This window comes from Candida tropicalis (genome assembly GCF_000006335.3).
Source record: "Candida tropicalis MYA-3404 genomic scaffold supercont3.1, whole genome shotgun sequence".
Lineage (NCBI taxonomy): Eukaryota > Fungi > Ascomycota > Pichiomycetes > Serinales > Debaryomycetaceae > Candida > Candida tropicalis.
The window spans coordinates 1261512-1282683 of NW_003020038.1; the positions used below are offsets into that span (position 1 = coordinate 1261512).

Sequence of the window (21172 nt, forward strand, 5' to 3'; positions counted from 1 at the left end):
CCTTTTCATTGCACAATTTCTTATCCTGCAGTGAGAAACCTAGAGATCTAACTAAAAGAAATATAGCTGTATCTTTGGTTTTTGGTGTGAATATGGGATCACTGTAAGGACTAATGTCAGATTTAGGATGTTATTCAGAAAATCATGGTCTTTTCCTAACTAATTATCTCTTGTTTTTCTATTTCATAGAAGACTGGAGGGAAGAGTGGTTGCGAGGGATTAAAATTACTCGTTGGAGTTATTCCAGTTGAGTTTTCTTGTTTACATTTAAAGTTCATTCCAGTTTCAGATCTAAGGACTTCCTAATTAGTGGTTTGTTACCAATGTTCATGTCGGGCATGCTAGACTCTTGAACCGTGTTTGAAGTTTTATGTACAAAAATGGAGTAATTGGCGATCTTACTGATTCCGTATTAGTTTGGGACTGAAGACAATTTGGAGTGTCCAGGATGGGGAGGACGATGAGTCGTTCTTGGAGAGGGATTTACATAGCACGAATGTGATATTGGAATGATATGAAAGTGGGATTTTAAGATAGATTAGATTTGGGTGTCTCCTTCCTTTATTACAAACCTTTTTTTTTTGTATGTATTAATTTTCATGTCCTAGTTGTTGCAAAATAAACTAGCATTACTAACTACTAATTAATTTCTTTTACTATGTCATCTATTAATTACTATTAAAGCATAAAAATTTCTATGTGTATGAAAGAAAAATAGTCAATACATAACTAACACCTTTCTTTTCAGTTTGTAGAATATGGTTGATTCTTCGAGGTTATTCTGTAACTATTAATTTAATTGTATATTTGTGATTTATTTCTTTTACATTATAATACATTTGGAACAAGAACTCTTGTCAGAAGATTCTGGAGCCTTGGTGGATTGTTGGGCTCTTGGAGATGCTGCAGCAGCTTCCTTCTTTTCAGCAGGTTTTGAGGCAGATTCAGCAGCGGCAGCTGGTTTGGATTCGGTGGTTTTGGCAGCAGCAGTGGTGGAAGCACCAGTAGTAGCAGCAGCAGCAGGTTTAGAAGAGGAAGTGGCTTTCTTACCAATCAATTTAGCAGCAGCTTTAGCAAAAGCTTCACCTTGTTTTTTCAGCAACAGACAATTCCAATTTACTTGGTTGTCTAGAACCGTCAGCACCAGCAAAAGTACCAGCACCGTATGGAGAACCACCGTGGATTTCATCCAAGTTGGCTTGTAATTCAAAAGCATTGGCGTAACCGAATGGAATATATGGCATACCGTGGTGAGCTAAAAAGTTCAAAGTGTTTCTAACAGTGGTTTCTTGACCACCACCTTGAGTACCAGTAGAAACGAAAACACCGGCTGGTTTACCGTGTAAAGCACCAGAAGCCCATAAACCACCAGTGGCAGCAAAGAATTCAAAGAATTGAGCTGGGGCAGTACCAAATCTGGTTGGGATACCGAAAATAAAGGCATCATATTGAGTTAAAGTATCTAAAGTGGCAACTGGGATATCGGTTGGTTTTGGAGCAGCATGCATTTTGTCCAAGACTTCTTGTGGTAAAGTTTCTGGGACTTGGAACAAGTCAGCCTTGTAACCAGCTTCGGCGGTACCCTTTTGAACGGCTCTAGACAATTGAGTGATGTGGCCGTAGGTGGAATATTCAATAATGGCAATCTTCATTGTGATATTATGTTAATTGGTGAGATATGAATGTAATAAATGGAAGATTGAATGAAAACAAAATTCTATAATCAAATTCAAAATTAAAAAGAAAGGGGGTTGGAAAGAACAAAAAAAAAAAATTAAAAATTAGAAAATGGAATTAGTGGGAATTTACAATGTATATATTTTGGGAGTGGTGGAAGCAAGTTCGACACAAAATTAGGAACATGTCTGGATATACAAAAAAATAGAAAAAAAAAACTCCATACAGAAGAAACATTGGCAAACAAAAAATTACATTGTAAAGTTTAGATATTAATAGAACTTCATGCATTGCAAATAAGCTTCAAGTCAATGCTTACAAATGAATTACAGTAATATTTGAAGGTTATTAGTAGTTGCGATATACCATTAAGGTTAGAATTTTTCAATTCTTTTTTTTTTTTTTGCACAACTGGAATATCTGGAATTGAGTAATTGGCGGAGATGAGACGTTGCTAATGATGTAGCAGTGGAAATACCCTAAATATAATGCAAGAAATTCTAATCAAAGTAGCGTAATCTTACAAATCAAGCTCCCAAAACACAATGTAAGCCCATTGATGTAATATTTTATGGGCGTACCGTGATAAAAAAAAAAAAGAACCGAATAGAAATACCTGGAAATCTGTTGTTGAAAAAAAAAAGTTTCGCATCAAATTGTCAGTTTTTCCATTTTCTATTTTTTCTTTTTCTTTTCCCTTTTCTGTGCTATTATTGCCAGGACGTCCGGAATTAGTCGAAATTCCTCACTGATTGATTACAATTCACTTAGTAATATTATTAATTTAAACGCAATGCATGAACTCTAGCTTGTTCATTTTTTTTTAGTTTCTAACATTCAGCTTTCTGTACGTTCAATCTATTTCATAGCTGCGGTCAATGTCGTTGAGACACGGTATTTGAAGGGCACTAGGTTGTATCTTTGGTTAGGTTCACCAATGGTTAGGGCTAACAAGGCCAGTGGCCAAAATGTCCTATTTGTACGATACCTGCCAGAAGGAAAAGCAAAAACAGAACGTGGGCTAAAGAGCTATATCTTTCAACCAGTTGACGCGTTTAATAACCGGAGAAAAGAGAAATTCACATAATATTCTGTCCACAATTAACAATCAGTTTTGTCTGCTTTAGGCACGGCAACTCTTCTAACCCAAGCAGGTTCTTTGTCAATTTAGTTTCTTTTGTATTACACAGTTACGCGTAGACGAGCCATGAAGGTATTTCCGGTCGGTTTTGTTTATTCCGGATTTCAAGTTTGATTGGTTTTGTTGCTTATTTTTTTAGTGTAAAATAATTCTGTTTATTATTCTTTTTTTGCATTTCCATTACTAAGAGCTGGGGCCATGCTTACTAACCATAAATTCCGAAATACGTAATGAGTCGCAAGATCTTGATAACGATCCGAATGGAGATGGATTTTTTACCATGACTTTGAACCGTTGTCGCCACAAGATTCACAAACGGCGAGAAAAAAAACCTCCACGATATTTCATTTAAGCTTTTCTTATTTTTGGGTAGGGTAATGAATCGTAGTTATAAACTGATTTATTTATCGATACGACTGTTTAATCAGCGTATCGGCTCTCCGGTGTCGAGATTGCGATATTCTTGTGTGGCCATCGTTTTTTTTCTTCTTCTTCTTTTTTTCATTCAGCGCTTTTGTGGCTTATATGGTTTTTTCATTTATTTTTGTAGTTCAAAATTTTTTTAGGTCTGCATCTTCAAAAAACAAAGGGCAAAGCATTGAAGAATTCAATGTATTTAAATCACGCCAATTCCCTTTGAGATAAATCAATTGAAATTGTATAGTACTTTTTTTCTCTTTATTCACTTTAATCAATTAACACACAATGGCTCCAAAAGTTGCAATTATCATCTACTCCTTATACCACCACGTCGCTCAATTAGCTGAAGAAGAAAAGAAAGGTATTGAAGCTGCCGGTGGTCAAGCTGACATCTACCAAGTCCCAGAAACTTTATCAGAAGAAGTTTTGACTAAGATGCACGCTCCAGCTAAACCAGACTACCCAATTGCTTCTGCTGAAACTTTAACTCAATACGATGCTTTCTTGTTTGGTATCCCAACTAGATTCGGTAACTTCCCAGCTCAATTCAAAGCTTTCTGGGACACCACTGGTGGTTTGTGGGCTCAAGGTGCTTTACACGGTAAATACGCTGGTGTTTTCGTTTCTACCGGTACCCAAGGTGGTGGTCAAGAAACCACTGTTGTCAACTCTTTGAGTGTCCTTGTTCACCATGGTATTATTTTCGTTCCATTGGGTTACGCTAAAGCTTTCGCTTTACAATCCAACTTGGAAGAAATCCACGGTGCTTCAGCTTATGGTGCTGGTACTTTTGCTGGCGCTGATGGTTCCAGACAACCAACTCAAATTGAAAAAGAAATTGCTTTCGCCCAAGGTAAAGCTTTCTTTGAAACTGTCTCTAAATAAATCTAGAATAGACATAACACAGATGTATTATATAACTATTTCAATGAATAATAATGATTAAAAACAATTTGCAACAATTCGGTTGCAAAACTGGACGTTAAGAGCAATGTAACTAACAAAACATGTAATTCTTTATTGCTCTCTTGAACAATATTGGGGTAATTTTTATGTGCCCTTGCAATTAGCAATCTATATCACTAAAGTCGTCCGTGTTTGATCCGATGAGCCCATTGTTGAATATTTGGAAATACGTAACTAGAGGCATTTCCTTGCATTTGTAATGTTTTGTTGGTCATACACTCGAGTGTATTACCGTTAGATAGTGTGGATATACCAGCGACGTAATGACAAATATTCCTTCAAATAAAAAAAAAGAAATGTACAAGTTTTGCGACAAAGTCAAAAATCTAAATTTACGTGATTTGAACACCAATAATAACCCGTTGTGAATCTGATTATAATATCAGGAGTTCCCCTTTTTATTTTGAAGTTTGCATATGTAAGAGGGAGGTAAACGAGGAAATCATCCTCCCTCCCCCCCCCCACGGCAACCCCAGAGACTTCTTCTTTGTACTGATTGTTTCCATCCCCTGGGTCATGTTTGTCCGTCCAACTGTTCTCGCAGTAACGACGTACCGACGGGGCGCATATTATACCTACTCTATCACAATACCGCTTAGACTAAACATTTCAAAAAAAAAAAAAAAAAATCCACGTCTGCACTACACTTTTACTCGCGCCATTAACAAGTAAACTTTAGTGTGACTTTTTTTTTATTTTATTTTTGGCTATTATTTATATACACATAACTATCACACTCCTTTCTTTTTCCGAGCCATCTGAATACAATCGATAATATTGTCTACTAATCCCACTGTCCATCATGCCACATAGGGAACCACAAACCACAAGATCCGTCTTGAGGCCAAGTGTGGTGGTATTTTGCTCGATTATCCTATTGTGCTTTTATCTTATTGGCCTGAAATCATCTTCTACTCATCTTGACTGGGACGATGCAATCTTTTTAACACGCAATTCATTTAAGGAATTTAAACAGCAATACATAGAACCGTTGATGTTGAAGTATAGATATGATTTGTTGAATGAAAACTCCGCTATCAATGATGCCGAATTAGATTATCCATTAAACAGTGTGGTCAACTCCTTTTTCCCTATTGACGCCGTCCTCAGATTCAACACCACAGATGAAAGCCATAACTTGACTTCCCATGAATTCATCGGCAGATATGCATCATTCAGTCCTATATTGAACTATAAATTGGAGAGCAAGTACAAGATCTTACCTTACAATGCTTGTAATTTGGATGACTTAAAATCCCTTAATCGCAAGGAGTATTACCATAAAGTTCTAGTTGTTTTGCGAGGGGATTGTACATTTGTGGATAAAGTTACCACTTTGATTGAATCTGATTTGGAGCCAAAAAGTATCATTATTGCCAATGATGAGCCTTATAGAGGATTGATCACCATGTTTTCAAATACTTTTAATCAGGACGGATCATTACAAGTACCGATTATGTTTATTACAAACGAAGATTATAAAAACTTGCAATTATATGAATCAGACAATGTGGACCTTGAGATCACTACAGCTTATATTGGAAGTTGGGTTAGTATTATCTTGTCTATGGTGTTATCTCCACCATTGTTAATTCTCCTTTTCTATGCTATTGTAATTTGTGGTCAGAGAATCAGAAAAAGACAAGTGAACAAACGGAATGCAAAAATGGTTAGAAGTTTGCCTATTTATATTTACAATATTGACCATTTGATTTCAGCCAAACATTTTCAACACTATTTAAAGGTCACGGGTCAAAGTAGCATGGTTCCTAAAGATAGCGAGAACACTTTGTTAATGGAGTCTCCAAAAGTTTCACCCAATGGATCAACATTATCAATAAACAGGATTATTGTTGGGGGTATTGATTTGCGTACATCAAAGACTCATTTGCATAGTATTACAGCTCCAGATGATTTTTTCCCATCATACAAGTGTTCGATTTGTTTGGAAAAATATGTTCCATTGAAATCTAGAGTACTCGTGTTGGATTGTAAGCATTTCTTCCACGAAAAGTGTTTGTCCAATTGGTTAATTAACTTTAAAAGAAGTTGTCCGTTGTGTAATTATATGCTTCATAATAGTCGCCATTCAACAGCTCTCTTGCTTGCTGGTCAAGAAGATACTGTGGATTATGGAAGTACTGCCGATTTGGATATCGGCCCTTCAAGTCCGTTTTTTGGATTAACTCCATCGCAAGTGGAAAGTATCGATAGTGATCATTACACAATGTCCCTCAACACAAGAGGTACCAGTGACCAAAATAGTGGAGTTCATGAAGATACACATTCAATTTCAGAACCAGGTCGGAGTAATTACTATCAAGAAGAAACTAGTTTCATTAATAGGGATAATATACCACAAAGTATGTCCTCTGACGCTTCAGATATGACATTTTATACTGCCAATAGCCAACCAATCGAAGGCAGTTCTGGTCTTTCCAACAACAACTCATCTACTTCTGTCGGCGCTGCTCCTAATAATTCCCCTCAAAGACCGTATCTTGTCTCCAAACCGCTGCAGATTTTGAGTCGCTTCACGAATTCCACTCCATTTAATAATCAAGAATTGAGTACTAGCATTGATTCGGGAAGCGATAACAATCATGACGACAAAAGTACTATCGAATCATCCGCTACTAGTATAGTGGAACTGGATCATATTGATGAATCTACAATTGATCTTTCTACGCTGAACTGAGGTGTGTGTGTGTGTGTTTTTGGTCTTTGTTTTGTTTATATATTTCAGATAAGGTTTTTCTTTGTTTTTCTTTTGTTCTTTTCTAGTTTCGCAATCTACCCCACTTCCCGGAGTTTTCACGTGACTTTCATGTGTTTACCGTTCGTTTTTTTTTTTTTCTTTTCCTTTTTTTTTTTTTGCTCTCGTTCTTTTTTTTTTTTTTTTACTAATTCTGCTTTCAGTACTTCCGAGAGAAGAAAAATCTTTAAATTAAACCAAGTTAAGAAACCTTGAAGACAAAAAATTTTGGTTGAAAGGTGATAGTCAAGGAAAACTATTTTCCTATATTCAACAATATCCATTAATGAGTTCACCAAGTATTACTACTTCATCAAATATGGAGTCACAACCTGTTGTGGAACCAACACAAGCATTAGGATCCGAAAATCAAGTTGAGAAGAAGGATAAACCAGTTAAAAAAAGGAAGAAAAAATTGGAAATAGCGTGTGTTTATTGTCGTCGATCTCATATGATTTGTGATGAATCAAGACCATGTCAGAGATGTATTAAACGTGGTATTGGACATTTATGTTACGACGAACCATCAAATCCAAGACAACGTAAAAAAGCTGCTGCTTTACGAAAGACTCAAAGTGAGGGTGGTGCACCAACTCCAACTCCAGCATCTAATCCAGTTCCTAATCAAGTACCTGTATCAGTTCCTGTGTCAACTGTTCCAATTTCTCAAACTCCGGGTGTTGCAGCAACAAGTCATCTGCAATTACCGTTACCACCTTTACAAGCTAGTGCTCAAGTGTCTCCTACCCCACAACAGCTGCAGCAACAGCCACAACAACAATTACATTCACAAATACCACCAAATAATAATCAACGTCATCCAAAGATATTGAAAAACTCGGTACTATCACAAACATTACCATATAATCAACAACCTTTTTTTTATTCAGAACATGCTGGAAGTGAATTTAGTTCGTTAAATGATTTTTTATCAATGATTGATGACCCGGAATTGGTAAATGGGGCACTTAATGATGATCCTAATGGAATTCTAAGTTTTGGAGTATCTAATAGTAATACTAATAATACTGCTGGTATCACTAATACCAACACTTCCAACAACAACAACAATAATAATAATAATAATAATAATAATGGATTTGGTATTTCTGGTGGGAATAGTGTTACTAATTTAAATGCAGTGTTGTCATTTTCTCCAAATCTGAATATTTTCCCGTCAACTTTTCCAAATGAATCAGATCAGGTTCAACAAATTCCAGATCAACAAGCCCCACTATTGAAAGCCGAACCTGGAACTGAAAAGAATAACAATCAAACTCAACAGTCGGATCAACAACAACAGCCAATGATTTCTGATTCTGCTAGAGATAAATTTTTCCTTACTGCTGCTGATCCTACTACTGAAATTTCCCCTGAAGAAAGATTAAAACAAGTCATCAAAGCAAAATTAGAAGCTGGATTGTTGCAACCATACAATTATGCCAAAGGGTATGCAAGATTACAAAGGTATATGGATAATTATATGAATATTTCTAGCAGACAAAGAATCTTGAAACCTTTATCTATTTTCCGTCCTGCCTTCCGAGCCATTGCTCGTACATTGAAAGATGTTGATTTGGTTTTAGTTGAAGAAAGTTTTGAAAGAATGTTGTTGGATTATGATCGTGTTTTCACATCTATGGCTATTCCTGCTTGTTTGTGGAGACGTACCGGAGAGATTTATCGTGGTAATAAAGAATTTGCTTCATTGGTTGGCGTAACTACTGATGATCTCAAAGATGGAAAACTTGCAATTTATGAATTAATGAGTGAAGAAAGTGCTGTCAATTTTTGGGAAAAATATGGAGCTATTGCTTTTGATAAAGGTCAAAAGGCTGTTTTGACAAGTTGTAATTTAAGAACAAGAGACGGTATAAAAAGAAAGAGTTGCTGTTTTAGTTTTACTATCAGAAGAGATAGATATAATATCCCAAGTTGTATCGTTGGTAATTTTATACCTATAGACCCATAGGTTTGATTTAAATTAATTTTTTTTGGTTTGTTTTAATTACCTTTTGAACAAAAGAAAAAAGTTGAAAAAAAAAAAAACACTTATTATTTATGTGTACTATTTATTTTACAAATGTATTTAACATCTTTATATCTATTCAGAATCTTCTTGTTTTTATTCATCATCGCTCATTTCAACATCTTCTTCGCTTTCATCTTCTTCACCTTCTTCTTCTCTTTTCTTTTGTTCAGCAGCAGCTTTTTCTTCAGCTTCTTGAGCTTCTTTCAAGATTCTTAATCTTTCTTCCTTCAATTTTCTTTGAACAACAATGTATTGACCTAATGGAGTCTTTTCCCATTCAAAATCATTCAAGAAAAGTTGAACTTCAGTTTTGTTAGAAGGACCATATTCAACATTAGATCTCTTACCTGAAATAAAAGTAGCATTAGCATTTAATTTTTCAACCAATTGTTGTAATTGTTTGTTAAATTTAACATTCTTTGATTTTTTAATAAATCTTCTTAATGATAAAACAGCTGGTGTAACTAATTCAGGAAAAGCAATACTTTTAGCATATAAACCAAAGAATTCACCAGATAATTCTATAAATTGTTCACATAAACCATCTTGGAAAACTCTAGTACCCAAATAAGCTTGATTTACTTTAATATTATGATCAAAATCAACAGCTTGTAAATTAGAAGCTTTTGGAGCTTTAGTAATGGCAGTTGAAGTTAAAATTTCAGAAAGTAATGGGAATAATGGGATAAAAACACCAGTAGATTGAGATAATCTCATTAAAGATCTAATCAAATAAAATCTTAATGGGAAAAATTGAGCAGTAGGAATTAATCTAATAGCACCTAAAGTAACTTGAACTAATGGATAAATCAATTGTCTTAATGGAGATTCTTTAGATTTATGATTTTTTAATTCTTTTTCTGGGTTACAATGTTGAGATAAAACTCTTGACCAGAAATCTAAAGAATGACAATATTGCCAGTTATAGATGGTCTTGTAACCTTCTTTAGCATTTGATGTAGCATTGATACTGTTTCTTAAATGAATAGCCAATTGTCTAACATATTCAAACCCAACTTGATAACTTAAATTTTCATCAATACCAAACAATTCAGCAGCGGAATTCTTACAAAAGTTGATTTGAGACATACTGTGAACATTTGTCTTTCTACAGTTTTGTAAAAAGGAGGAATAAGTCAATTTCAAGATAGTTTCCAAAACAGATTTTGGAAATTCTCTAGCAACATTATTCAAGAAAGCAAAGGTTGCAATTTGAGTTTCAACTTCTGGAGTACTTGCCCAAACATTGACAATAGCAGATAAAATTTGTTTCAATAATCTTCTGTGTGATAAATAAAATGGGAAAACTTCATAAATTGAAGCTAAAACCAAAGCAGCAGTTTCAGTATTAGTGATATCATTCAACAAAGTGATATATGAACCAGCATGAGATTTCAAAATTGAAGCTATTTGAGTAGCATATTGATTCTTTTGTGGAACAGTTCTAACTCCTTGAGGGTTAGTTTTATATTTAACTAGTTTTTGAATAGAAATTGGAACTTTTTTCAAAACCAACAACATCAAATCGGAAAATGCCTTTGGATCAGTTATTGAGAATTTATAATCTTCAGAATCTGAATTATGAATATTAACAGCTGCTTTGAACGCAATGACAACATTTCTGATGATCTTTGGACTTGGCTTATTCAATTGTTCACTCCATTTCTTAACCAATTGAAAAGTAATTTCAACTTTGGATTCCTTTGTCTTGGATGATCTGTTAGATTCTTCTTCATTATCAGATTCAACATCAGATGGAACTTCCTTTTCTTCATCTTCATTATCATCTTCTTCATCGTCATCATCTTCCATAGCATCTAATGGGTTAACTCCTTCGAAGTCTAACAATGCATTATCGTTTTCTTTCAAATATTTGTAGAATTCAGGATCTTCTTTTTCCAAGTTTTTCAAGTTTTCCTTCATGGCTTCTTCATCTTCTTCTTCAGATGATGATTCGTCGTCATCTTCTTCTTCTTCTTCTTTCTTTTCTTCTACTTTTTTATTCTTCTTCTTTTCTTTTGGAACTTCAAATCCTCCAGCAAAAAAGTCATCTACTGACATATCTTCGAAAACTTCCTTAGCTTTACCATCAGCACGCTTTGGAGGGTTGCTTTCACCACTTTTGTTCTTCTTTCTAGAAGCAATTTTCTTGTTGTGTTCCTGTACCTTCTTACGGTGTTCTATAGTATGCTTCAAGTGTTTACTTTGAAACTTCTTTGTTTGTTTTGATGTCTTAGCCATGGTTGATGGGTTGTGTGAAGGTCCTAGTTAGATGAGCTTGGGCTTCTAATGAAATTTTTTTTTTTTTTTTTGAAGTAGAACTTTTTTTTTTTCTTTCTTTTCTTACTTTGGTGCAATTGTTTGTGCGATGAGGACGACAAAAAAAACCAATGTCGCACAAAACTGATAGATGCAAAAAAAAATTTACATTATATTCATTACTTATGGTACCATTTCTTATATAGAAACTATAAAAGATTATCAAATCGTCCCTTGAAAGCATCATCTAGCCAGTTGTACAATTTGTCAAATACTATAATTCCAGCATTATCATATGTGATACCGTGATCGCTATCAGGGAAAAATTGAACATCATAATTCTCAACATTACCTGCGTTGAACTTATCCAATAACCACATCAGGTTTTGAATATGTACATTATCATCTCCAGTACCATGCATCATCAAAAATCTCTGCACAGATTTGAAATTCTCGATTTCATTGATTTTTCCAAAGGCTTCATAATTAGGATTCATGGATGGTTCATTCATGTATCTTTCTGTATATATCGAGTCATAGAATAGCCAATTGGTTACTGGAGAAACAGCCATACCGTACTTGAATGTCTCTCCTTTGTCAACTTCTAAAGTCTTTAATGTGACGAAACCACCATATGACCAACCCCAAAGTGCAACTCTATCTTTATTAATAATGTCTTTGTTTTTGCTGATATATTCTGATGTCACTAGTGTAAGATCTCTTGGTTCCCAGTATCCTAATTTCTGGTTGGCATAAGACCTGAATTTCCACCCTTTACCACCTGTTCCTCGTGGATCTATCACTAAAACAATACAGTTCAATTTTGCACTAATGATTTGTAAAAATCCAATATCAAATTTCTTGTAAATATTCTGAGAACCTGGCCCACCATATGTATGAACAAATAATGGATACTTATATTTTGAAGGTTTGAAATTAGGAGGCAAAATTTCCATAACATTCAATGAAACTTCATCCTTTGGATTACCTATTGTAACTTCCTTGAACCTAGAAGTAGGAATATTTGTATTTCTCAAATCAGTTCTTCCGCTTATAATTGGCTGTTTCAATATTACTTCCTGTTCTATCAAGGACTCGTCAAATTCTTCTCCTTTGATGTAATCATGAACATCTCCCATATCTATTAATCTTTGCCAGGGCTCATCAGGACCTTGATACTTTAAATTGAGAAATTGGCCATCTATAGAAAAATCAGCCTCATAGTATGCATCACTAGTTGTGTTTGTAATATTGTACATCTTGTAATTATCGGCCATGTCTATTCCTAGTAAGTGAGAATCCATTGAACTCTTTATAGTACTCATGAAATAAATAAATTTCTCTTGTTTATCATACACAGCCTTGCCAATGACTTCCCAGTTTTGGTTTTCCATCAAGATCTTCAGTGGAGTGGACTGTTCTGGATTGTCAAAAACAGCCAACACATTTCTATTATCCACCACGATGTTGTCAATATACTTGCCATCCTCCAAATTAGTCATAGGGCTCATTTTTTCAACCCAGCCATTATAATCTGCAGTCACGTTTGTTGAATTAATAACACGAACCTCGTGTTTCTCTGGTTGATATAACTTTTTGGACAAAATAGAACTTGTTCGATCGGTTTGTTTCATTAAAAAGTTCTTGCTGTCAATCCACTTCGCATCGTACAAGATTTTGTCAACTCCGAGTCTGGTATCGTCATCATTTAATTGTTTCACCTTTTTTGTATTCACGTTGTAATTGTACAACGAGATAATAGGATTTGGTGTGCCTGGTTTTGGATACTTCAACGAAGTCTTTATAGGATACTGATTCACACCACCCATCTCAGGTTCGTTTGGCACCTGGTATTGGTTAGTGACTTCGGAGTTTGCCTTTGCGTAATAGTCCAATTCTACCTCACGCACATTGGTATCATTAATCTTGGCAAAAATGAACTGTGAACTATCGGGGGACCACCAAATCATTCTGTCTTGAGCATTAACTTCTTCTTCATATATCCAATCTGACTTCCCATTAAATATATTTGGTGATCCATCTTTTGTGATTTGATGAACTTCATTGGTTGACAAATCATGGAGATACAAATCATGCTCGAATGCAAAATAGACAAATTTCCCATCCGGGGAAAAATCAGCATAATGTAACTTTTGTAAAACTCTTGGAGCAAACGGATCCTCTTGAGTCTCCAATTTTTTTTTACTTTCTGGTGGTTGAATAGGTGTATACTTGAAAGTTAATGGATTGAATAACCAATACAATGCAAAGCTCAGGTGTCTCCATTGTTCTAACCTATCAGTAATAAGAATATGGGTATTGTCTAATTCCTCGGCAGAGTTCATTGGATTTAAAATAAAATCTTGAATTTCAAAAAAATCATTACCATAAGCAAATCGACTATTTGATATAAGAACATCCTTGGAATCACTATTGACTTGTTGAATTACCAATTTCCCGTGTTCATTAACTGCATAAAACCCACTTCCCAGTTTGATCTTGGGGTTTTGATGTGGAGTCAACCATCGTATTTGTTTCTCGGGTATATAATATCTCCCAGTTCTCCAGTCATATAAACTCAAATTCTTGTAGCTGGGGCTATATTCATTGATTGTTATATTTTCACCATTCAATTGAACAATACTGGTTTTCCATCGTAAACTTGAAATGAGATTTGATGGATTCATTTGTGAATACAATATTAGGGTTCCGAGCCACAATATAATGATACATAGACTGAATATCCAGCATGCTTTTGGGTTGAATCCTTTATTGGTATATCGATTGAAAATTGATTGAAACACCGGGCTATCATAAAAATCCTCAACTTTCTGTCCCGATTCAGCAGACAAGTTTTCCAAATCGTCAAAGACGTCAGATGTTTGTGAATCGGATGAACTCCGGCTATCTGATACCAGACCTTCTGCTGGAGTGGAAATTGAATCACTCAGGGTATTGGTGTGGTGTCGCGGCACACTTTGATCTACCATTTCGTATTCTTCATGGTGAGGTTGTTTTCGCGTAAACATGATTGATATATAAAAAATGAAAAGGGGGGAGGGAGAATAAGTGTGATATATGGATATGAGATCTAGTTGATTCAAACTAAGTACATTCAGTAATAATTGAACCTCGTATTGATATCCACTTAACAATACAAACAAGAAATTGGGGGAAAAAATGAATTAACAAAAGAATACAAAGGGATTATTGAATACTCTTGTGGTGTACTCTTTATATTTTTTTGTTGTTTTTACTTCCTCTGTTTAGTTTTGATTACTCTGGCCCAAAGAGAGAAGAACAGCACCGTGGAAAAAAAAAATTGTTTTCAATTTTGATCCTTAGCTTTCGCAAAAGAGTTGTTAGGTAATTTATTATTTGGTGCGTGTGTCGTGTTGGGATCATAGAGAGAGAGATAGAGAGAGGACGTGTGCAATGAGACAACGTGCGAGAGATAATCTGGGCTGCTAATTTTTCATTAGGCAACCTCGCACGTCCCACTCACCCACTCACACAAAACATCTCCGGTTGTCTGGGCAGATTTAGGGGGTGGGAACAAAACAAAACAAAATAAAATAAAATGAAAAACAGAGAGAGAGAGAGAGAGAGAGAGAGAGAGAGAGAGAGAGAGAGAGAGAGAGACAGAAGGATTTTTATGATCTACTTGTACAGACAACACAGAAAAATTAAAAAATTAAAAAATAAACAAGAACATTGGTTGGACAAAATTGATTTTCGAATCATCAAGATTTACTTATAACGTGTCCATTAATTGTCATTTAACTGCCTGTCAATGTATTAGAAAATAACATTCAATAACTATCATGTCTCACAGCTACCAAAAGAGTCTATACAAAGAATTGTTCAATGATAGTGTTGAAAATGATGACATTTTTTATAAATCAATCTTCACTACCCCAGTATATGATGATTTGTTATTAGGAGTATTGAGAGAAAACTCTGAAGCTATTGTTTTATCATCGGATATTTCTGAGAGAAACTTGGCAATATTGAGAAAGATCTTTACCGCCGGTTTAACTGTTTTGAAAGATGCCATTCAATATGACGAGAGGGATGATATTGCTGATATTTCTACTCAATTGCCTAATGGTAAACAGTCAATGTCATCTGAAGCTATACTTGATAATGGCGGTGGTGATATCACTGAATTGAATGGTAATCTGCTGAATAATTCCAGCAGACAAGTGTTAGCAGAGTTTGATGATGGTGACGATTTGACAACTTTAAATGGTCCAAAACAAAGCCAAGCCACAAGCAAAAATAATTCTACACCAAGTTTGACCACTGAAAGAGAATTTGAATTCTTGGATGATGAACTTAGAGCCCAATTGATAGAAAATTCCATTAGGATTTTCCGAGACTGGTTTCAGAATATAATAGATGTGAATGACAAATTTAGGAAAAGAAACGAGGTTTCAGATCAACATGATTTATGTGTTAAATTATTTGAGTCCTTCAAAGAAAAAGAAAATGTGACGCCATTAGTTCAGCTTTTGATCAAGTTGAAATGGTTTTTAAATATTTCTCTTCAAAGAATTGAAGATTCTTCACCAGGAGCTCGATTTTTGAGTTTAACAGCCATTAAAGAATCGATTAATTTATTGAATAGAATCCTTAGATCTATTTATTCTGGTTTGAGTCATTTCAAATCGGCAACCGATGAGTACAATGTCTTAAAGAGTTTGCTTTTCTCGTTTTACGAAGTTGATTTGAGTAACATTTTGCAACGAATCATAAAAATTTCCAATCCAACTGCAAAAGAAAAAAAAAAGGAAAAGGAAGAAGAGGTGTACGATGCACCTAAAGTAATATTATCTGTTGATACATTAGTTAATTTGTACCTTTTGATTGGTGTATTGGTCAATATTCCTCCAATATTTATCCCGGATATCCAAGCCAATTCGGATATTACAGCATTATCAACTTCGTTAAAAAATCCATACAAGCAAATTTTTGATGCAACTTATGACTGGAATCTTTTCAATGAAGAAATCAATCTGAAATTTTTACCATTTTTCTGTATGGAATACAATTATTGTTACAAATTCCGTCCTGACTTGATGTTGAATAAGATTCAGAATAGTTCACTTATTAATTGGCTCAGTGGTAATAGATTGAGCTCTGATCTTTATGTCAATTGCTTGACCACTGATGTTATTACCAATTTGCAAGTAAACAACAAGTTGAGTTTAATAAACAATGCTACAGAAGATGTTTACTTGAAGGAGTTACAAGACATGTACGAACACAAGCTTGCAAGGTTATCTATTAGAGGTGCAGATGATGATTCACATCTTGAGTTGGCAAAGTTATTACCAGCACTTCTAAATATTTACACCCTTTCTGAGAATCCAAGTTTTGTTAAAGTGTTTACTACACAAAAATACGACTATTATAACGAATTAGATACTCGACCAGAAGATGAAGTTGAGTATGTTGAATTATTTGAAGTATGGTTATGTTTGTTGTCGTATATTTTTGAATACCAATACAGGTCTTCGTTGATGCAGGATTTAACTACACTTTCCTTGGCTACGTTGTTCAATTTACCATTGGATTCATTGCAAAACTTCCAGATCAATGAATACAAATGGAAATTATGTCATCAAAAGGTACCATTTGTATCTCTTAATACTGGAAAATTAGGATATAAATCTTCTTTGTTTTATATTTTGGATGCTGTGCAAAACTTGCTCAGATTTAATTTAACTTACAAATTGAATGTTGGCAACATTTCAATGGGGTTGAATTTGGTGTATAATATTTTGCAAGTTTTCCAAAATGATCCTACAATCGATTTATCCCAATATGCTTGGGATGATTTTCATTTGAGTTTATTTGGTATGATTAAATTTTTCAAGAAGCAAAGCTTGATAAAATCTAAATATGTTACTTTTGAAGAATTGGGAAGTTTAGTTGAAGACTGTTTATTGGTTTTGAACTTATTATTGCACGGAAGGTTCAATGATGTTCAACAGGACACGGGAGAAGAGCCATCAACAATCATGACAATGTTGGGATTCTCTAGTTCTAAATCAATAAATTATGGTTTAGTTTATAATATTTTACTTAACTATGAATCCATCCAATCCTTGTTGAGTACTTTTGATTTGAAATCCAGTACTAATTTACAGTCGTTGTTCCATTGTATGGAATATTTTGATGATGTCTTTTATTTAACTGAAGAATCAAAATTACATGCCAAATTGAACAAAATTGATGTTATTGATTTTGATTTTGACTCACTGGAATTCTTATCAGCCATTAATTCCTTTACCAATGAGAAACGTGAAAATGAATCTTTAGAATCATCACTGAAGTCAAATGGCTCTTCGCCAGTTTACAAGTATAAAGACACCTTGAAACATTCAAGCACACTGACATTATCGGACCACGATATGTTGAACATTATTCAAAACGTTTTATCACAAAAGTTTTAACAATGCGAGACTATTGGTAATAGATCTATATTTATGTTTATAGTTATATCAGAATTGTATTTATCAAACACGATAAAAAAAAAGAATGCACAGACATTTGTTTTATATTTGTTCTCTATCATTTTGAATTTCAACTTTTAGGAATATTATCCCATTTTACTTTTCCATGTTCTTCCCAAGAAGGGTCGACCAATTCTCTAGCTTTTTCGTATAAAATCTTGTATGAATTTTTAATTGTACCTATGCTTACACCAGTTTTATCTCGAATTTGTTGTTGAGTTAACTTTGTGTCACCAAGAACTTTAGCTGCAAGATAAATTGAAGTAGCGGCAATAGTGGTTGGTGATCTACCAGCTAAAATCCCTAATTCATTACATTTTCTAGCAATATATTCAGAACCATTTGTAATGATTGGATTTAACCCTAAATGAGAACAAAATCGTCGAATTAAATCTTCTGCTGAATGAGTAGTTAAATTTGTTGTTTCATCAACAATTGCAGCAGCAGCATCATCACTATTTAAATGTGAATGAATGATTTTTTTAATTAATCTTGTAATTTTAGCTATTTGTTTTGTAGGTACATTAGTCAATGCTCTTATTTCTTCTAAAGTTCTAGGTACTTCTGCTCTTCGACAACCTAACAAGATAGTTGATGCCATTATTGCATCTTGAGACTTACCTTTTAATAATCTATCATCCCTTACTGCTTTATATAAATGTTTAGCAGCATCACTAACTGATTTAGGTAATTGATAACCATTACATAATTCAGATATTCTTTGATAAGCAGCTTGTAATGCATAATTCTTTTTATCGACGAGACTTTTCTGTTGAATTTTATTTAAATTATTCTTGGATCCGGAACCTCCAGGATTAGCGGTATATGAAATCATGGTAGTTAAATCTTCAGTATCATATAATGAATTACTTGCTTCACCAACACGTGATGGATCATCACTATTCTTATCATCATTTTGAAAAGTTCTCCATTCTGATCTAGTATCAACTATTCTATCACTTAAGACCAATCCACATTGTCCACAGATAATATCTCCTTCACTGAATCTTTCTATTAAATCAGGCGGAAAAAGTTTGCAATCAGGACATGTTAAAGTCACATTTAAATTGGGACCTGTGTACTTGTTTGTAGATGAAGATGAAGATGAAGACATTTATGACAACTCAGCAGACATCTGATAAAGAAAAAAACAAAGATAAGTGGAAAAGAAAAGGAATGGCAATATCTTCTTTTTTTTTTTCAATTGAATGATTTATCTAAGGAATATCAGTAATAATTGAATAAATAAATAAATAATATAAATTAATTGGTAAGAAATAACAATTTCAAAATTAATTTACAAAGTATATCATTGGTGGTAATTAACAAACTATTTATAATTTTCAGATTTTCTCTTTCTTTCTTTTTTTTTTTTGTTTTCCTCTTTGCTGTAGTTTTTGTTGCTTTACGTTTATTCAGTTTTGTTTTGTAAAGCTTTGAAAATTCTAGACTTGAATCTGAAGTTTCTTTAAAAGAAAGAGAAAAAAAAAGGGACCAAAGGAACCTAACCATAAAAATAGAAGTAGAAACCTCATCAAAGTATGGAACATTTAAAAGGTGGGAAAAATCCGTGTGTTTCACGCGGGATTGATTCCGCGGGTCGCGTACCAGTCGGTCGCGATATTCCAGTCAGTTAGCTGTGATAAAAATTATCATATGCATCTGCTTTTTCTCTCTGGCATTCTCTTTTGACTTCAAACTTTTTCAGTTTGGATGCAAAGTTGAGAAATAATGGGACGCAAAAAAAAAGTGGGACAAAAGAGGGACAGTTCAAGAGGGACAAATGAATGTTATTGTATTACCAAGATGTCTTTCAGGTGAATTTTTTCGTTTTTAAAAAAAATTAATATTACTATTAGTATTACGAGAATAATTAAAATTGTAGAATAATATCAGGTGTATAATAAATACATGTATTCGTAAGTATGTACAGATATGCCTGTCTGTATATATGTATATATTGAGTAAGTCTATTTTTTATCTTGGAGAGTTCTAAAGAAATCCATACAAGTAGTGAAAACAACCAACAAAATACCACCACCTGGACCTAATCTCAAGACCTTTGGAATAAAACCTTTATACAATGCTCCAAAACCTTCTTCTCTAGCAACCTTCAATATGGATGGATAAGTCCATTTGTATTGAGTAGAACCAGCTTGGATTCTTGATTTGACAACATCAAATGGAGTGTTCAACATGGTACCAAATGTACCACCAATAGTACCACAAGTTAAATCAATTAAAGTCTTTTGGGATGAATCTTTTGGTTTTGGCATTAAACTTCTAACTTGATGAATACATCCAAAATAACCAGCATTCCACCAAATGTGTCTCCACAAAGTAGATTCTAAACCTTTGTATAATCCCAAAACACCATTCTTTTGAACAATGTCTTTGACAACTTCACCCATACCATTGAATTTAGTGGTTTTATCCTGTAATCTAATCTTAACCAATTCGAATGGAACGACAACAAAAGTTTCAGTGGCACCAGCAGTAGCACCGGTTAAAATAGCCAAGGATTGGGTCATTTTTGGAACATCAAACAAGTTTCTGTAAAATTTACCCCATTCATCATTGGCAGCGAATTTAGTAGCTCTTTTTGGAGCTTCCATTAAAATTGGGGCGGAAATACCTTTATATAAACGAGAAAAACCTTCTTCTTTAACAATTTTTCTTAAACAATTTATAGTACCATTATAGTCACTATTAGTAGCTAATTGTTGTCTGGTTTTAACCACATCCAATGGGTACATAACAAGGATTTCAGACACACCGGCAACAGCACCGGATATGAATTGGTAAATAAATGGCAATGGTTTTGGATCTGACATGGTTTATGTTATTCGTTGGTGCGTATATATATATTTGATATGAGTGGGGGTGAGATTGATAAGAAATAGTATAGATAAGTTAAATACTTTGGAATAAATACTTATAAACTTGAATACTTCGAGGGATCTAAGTCTGTGAGTATAAAAGTAATTGATAGAATTGAAAAAGAAAGTAAAATAGACCTAATTAAATAAAACAAGAAAGAAAGAAGGATAAAAGGAAATTCAGAATTAACAAGAGAGGGGGCACTTTAAAATCCAAAAGAAAAAAAAAAATAGAAAAATTTTCATCGCAGGTAATTTCTGTTTGGTGCGATTAAATTAATGAGTAATTTACAAATCTAGTGTGTGTAGCAGAGATACTCATAATTAGACAACCAAAAAAAAAAATAAAAAAAATTGTAAGCAAACGAAAAAAGTGGGGCTATAAGCGACCTATTTCTACCGTACGATTGGTCGAGAATTGCACTTATCACCTTGCACAACCCCTCTTCGTCAACTACAACGTACACTCTGTTCATATGAAAACTAAAATTAAAAAAAAAAAATGAATAAAAAGTATAAAAG

At 34.0% G+C, this 21172-nt stretch overlaps 9 protein-coding genes across 9 annotated transcripts; 4 read left to right on the forward strand and 5 right to left on the reverse strand. All coding sequences in view use genetic code 12, as the record gives it.

Moving 5' to 3' along the window:
- Positions 1 to 1082: 1082 nt before the first annotated feature.
- YCP4 (flavodoxin-like fold family protein) lies at positions 1083 to 1652 on the reverse strand (the record flags this gene model as incomplete). Its single annotated transcript, XM_002545744.1, has 1 exon — positions 1083 to 1652. The coding sequence occupies one exon, from the start codon at positions 1650 to 1652 to the stop codon at positions 1083 to 1085; it is 570 nt and encodes a 189-aa protein (XP_002545790.1).
- A 1871-nt stretch (positions 1653 to 3523) lies between these two features.
- CTRG_00572 (protoplast secreted protein 2 precursor) lies at positions 3524 to 4123 on the forward strand (the record flags this gene model as incomplete). Its single annotated transcript, XM_002545745.1, has 1 exon — positions 3524 to 4123. The coding sequence occupies one exon, from the start codon at positions 3524 to 3526 to the stop codon at positions 4121 to 4123; it is 600 nt and encodes a 199-aa protein (XP_002545791.1).
- Positions 4124 to 5006: 883 nt separating this feature from the next.
- CTRG_00573 (uncharacterized protein) lies at positions 5007 to 6902 on the forward strand (the record flags this gene model as incomplete). The annotated part of the gene is made up of 1 exon (XM_002545746.1): positions 5007 to 6902. One exon carries the CDS (start codon positions 5007 to 5009, stop codon positions 6900 to 6902), a length of 1896 nt encoding a protein of 631 aa, XP_002545792.1.
- Positions 6903 to 7245: 343 nt separating this feature from the next.
- Positions 7246 to 8931, forward strand: CWT1 (Cwt1p; the record flags this gene model as incomplete). The annotated part of the gene is made up of 1 exon (XM_002545747.1): positions 7246 to 8931. The coding sequence occupies one exon, from the start codon at positions 7246 to 7248 to the stop codon at positions 8929 to 8931; it is 1686 nt and encodes a 561-aa protein (XP_002545793.1).
- A 153-nt stretch (positions 8932 to 9084) lies between these two features.
- NOC2 (mRNA-binding ribosome synthesis protein) lies at positions 9085 to 11232 on the reverse strand (the record flags this gene model as incomplete). Its single annotated transcript, XM_002545748.1, has 1 exon — positions 9085 to 11232. The coding sequence occupies one exon, from the start codon at positions 11230 to 11232 to the stop codon at positions 9085 to 9087; it is 2148 nt and encodes a 715-aa protein (XP_002545794.1).
- A 227-nt stretch (positions 11233 to 11459) lies between these two features.
- STE13 (Ste13p) lies at positions 11460 to 14279 on the reverse strand (the record flags this gene model as incomplete). Its single annotated transcript, XM_002545749.1, has 1 exon — positions 11460 to 14279. The coding sequence occupies one exon, from the start codon at positions 14277 to 14279 to the stop codon at positions 11460 to 11462; it is 2820 nt and encodes a 939-aa protein (XP_002545795.1).
- A 795-nt stretch (positions 14280 to 15074) lies between these two features.
- CTRG_00577 (uncharacterized protein) lies at positions 15075 to 17711 on the forward strand (the record flags this gene model as incomplete). Its single annotated transcript, XM_002545750.1, has 1 exon — positions 15075 to 17711. The coding sequence occupies one exon, from the start codon at positions 15075 to 15077 to the stop codon at positions 17709 to 17711; it is 2637 nt and encodes an 878-aa protein (XP_002545796.1).
- A 130-nt stretch (positions 17712 to 17841) lies between these two features.
- On the reverse strand, positions 17842 to 18885 carry SUA72 (Sua72p; the record flags this gene model as incomplete). The annotated part of the gene is made up of 1 exon (XM_002545751.1): positions 17842 to 18885. The coding sequence occupies one exon, from the start codon at positions 18883 to 18885 to the stop codon at positions 17842 to 17844; it is 1044 nt and encodes a 347-aa protein (XP_002545797.1).
- An 856-nt stretch (positions 18886 to 19741) lies between these two features.
- CTRG_00579 (mitochondrial 2-oxodicarboxylate carrier) lies at positions 19742 to 20605 on the reverse strand (the record flags this gene model as incomplete). The annotated part of the gene is made up of 1 exon (XM_002545752.1): positions 19742 to 20605. One exon carries the CDS (start codon positions 20603 to 20605, stop codon positions 19742 to 19744), a length of 864 nt encoding a protein of 287 aa, XP_002545798.1.
- Between the last annotated feature and the right edge of the window lie 567 nt (positions 20606 to 21172).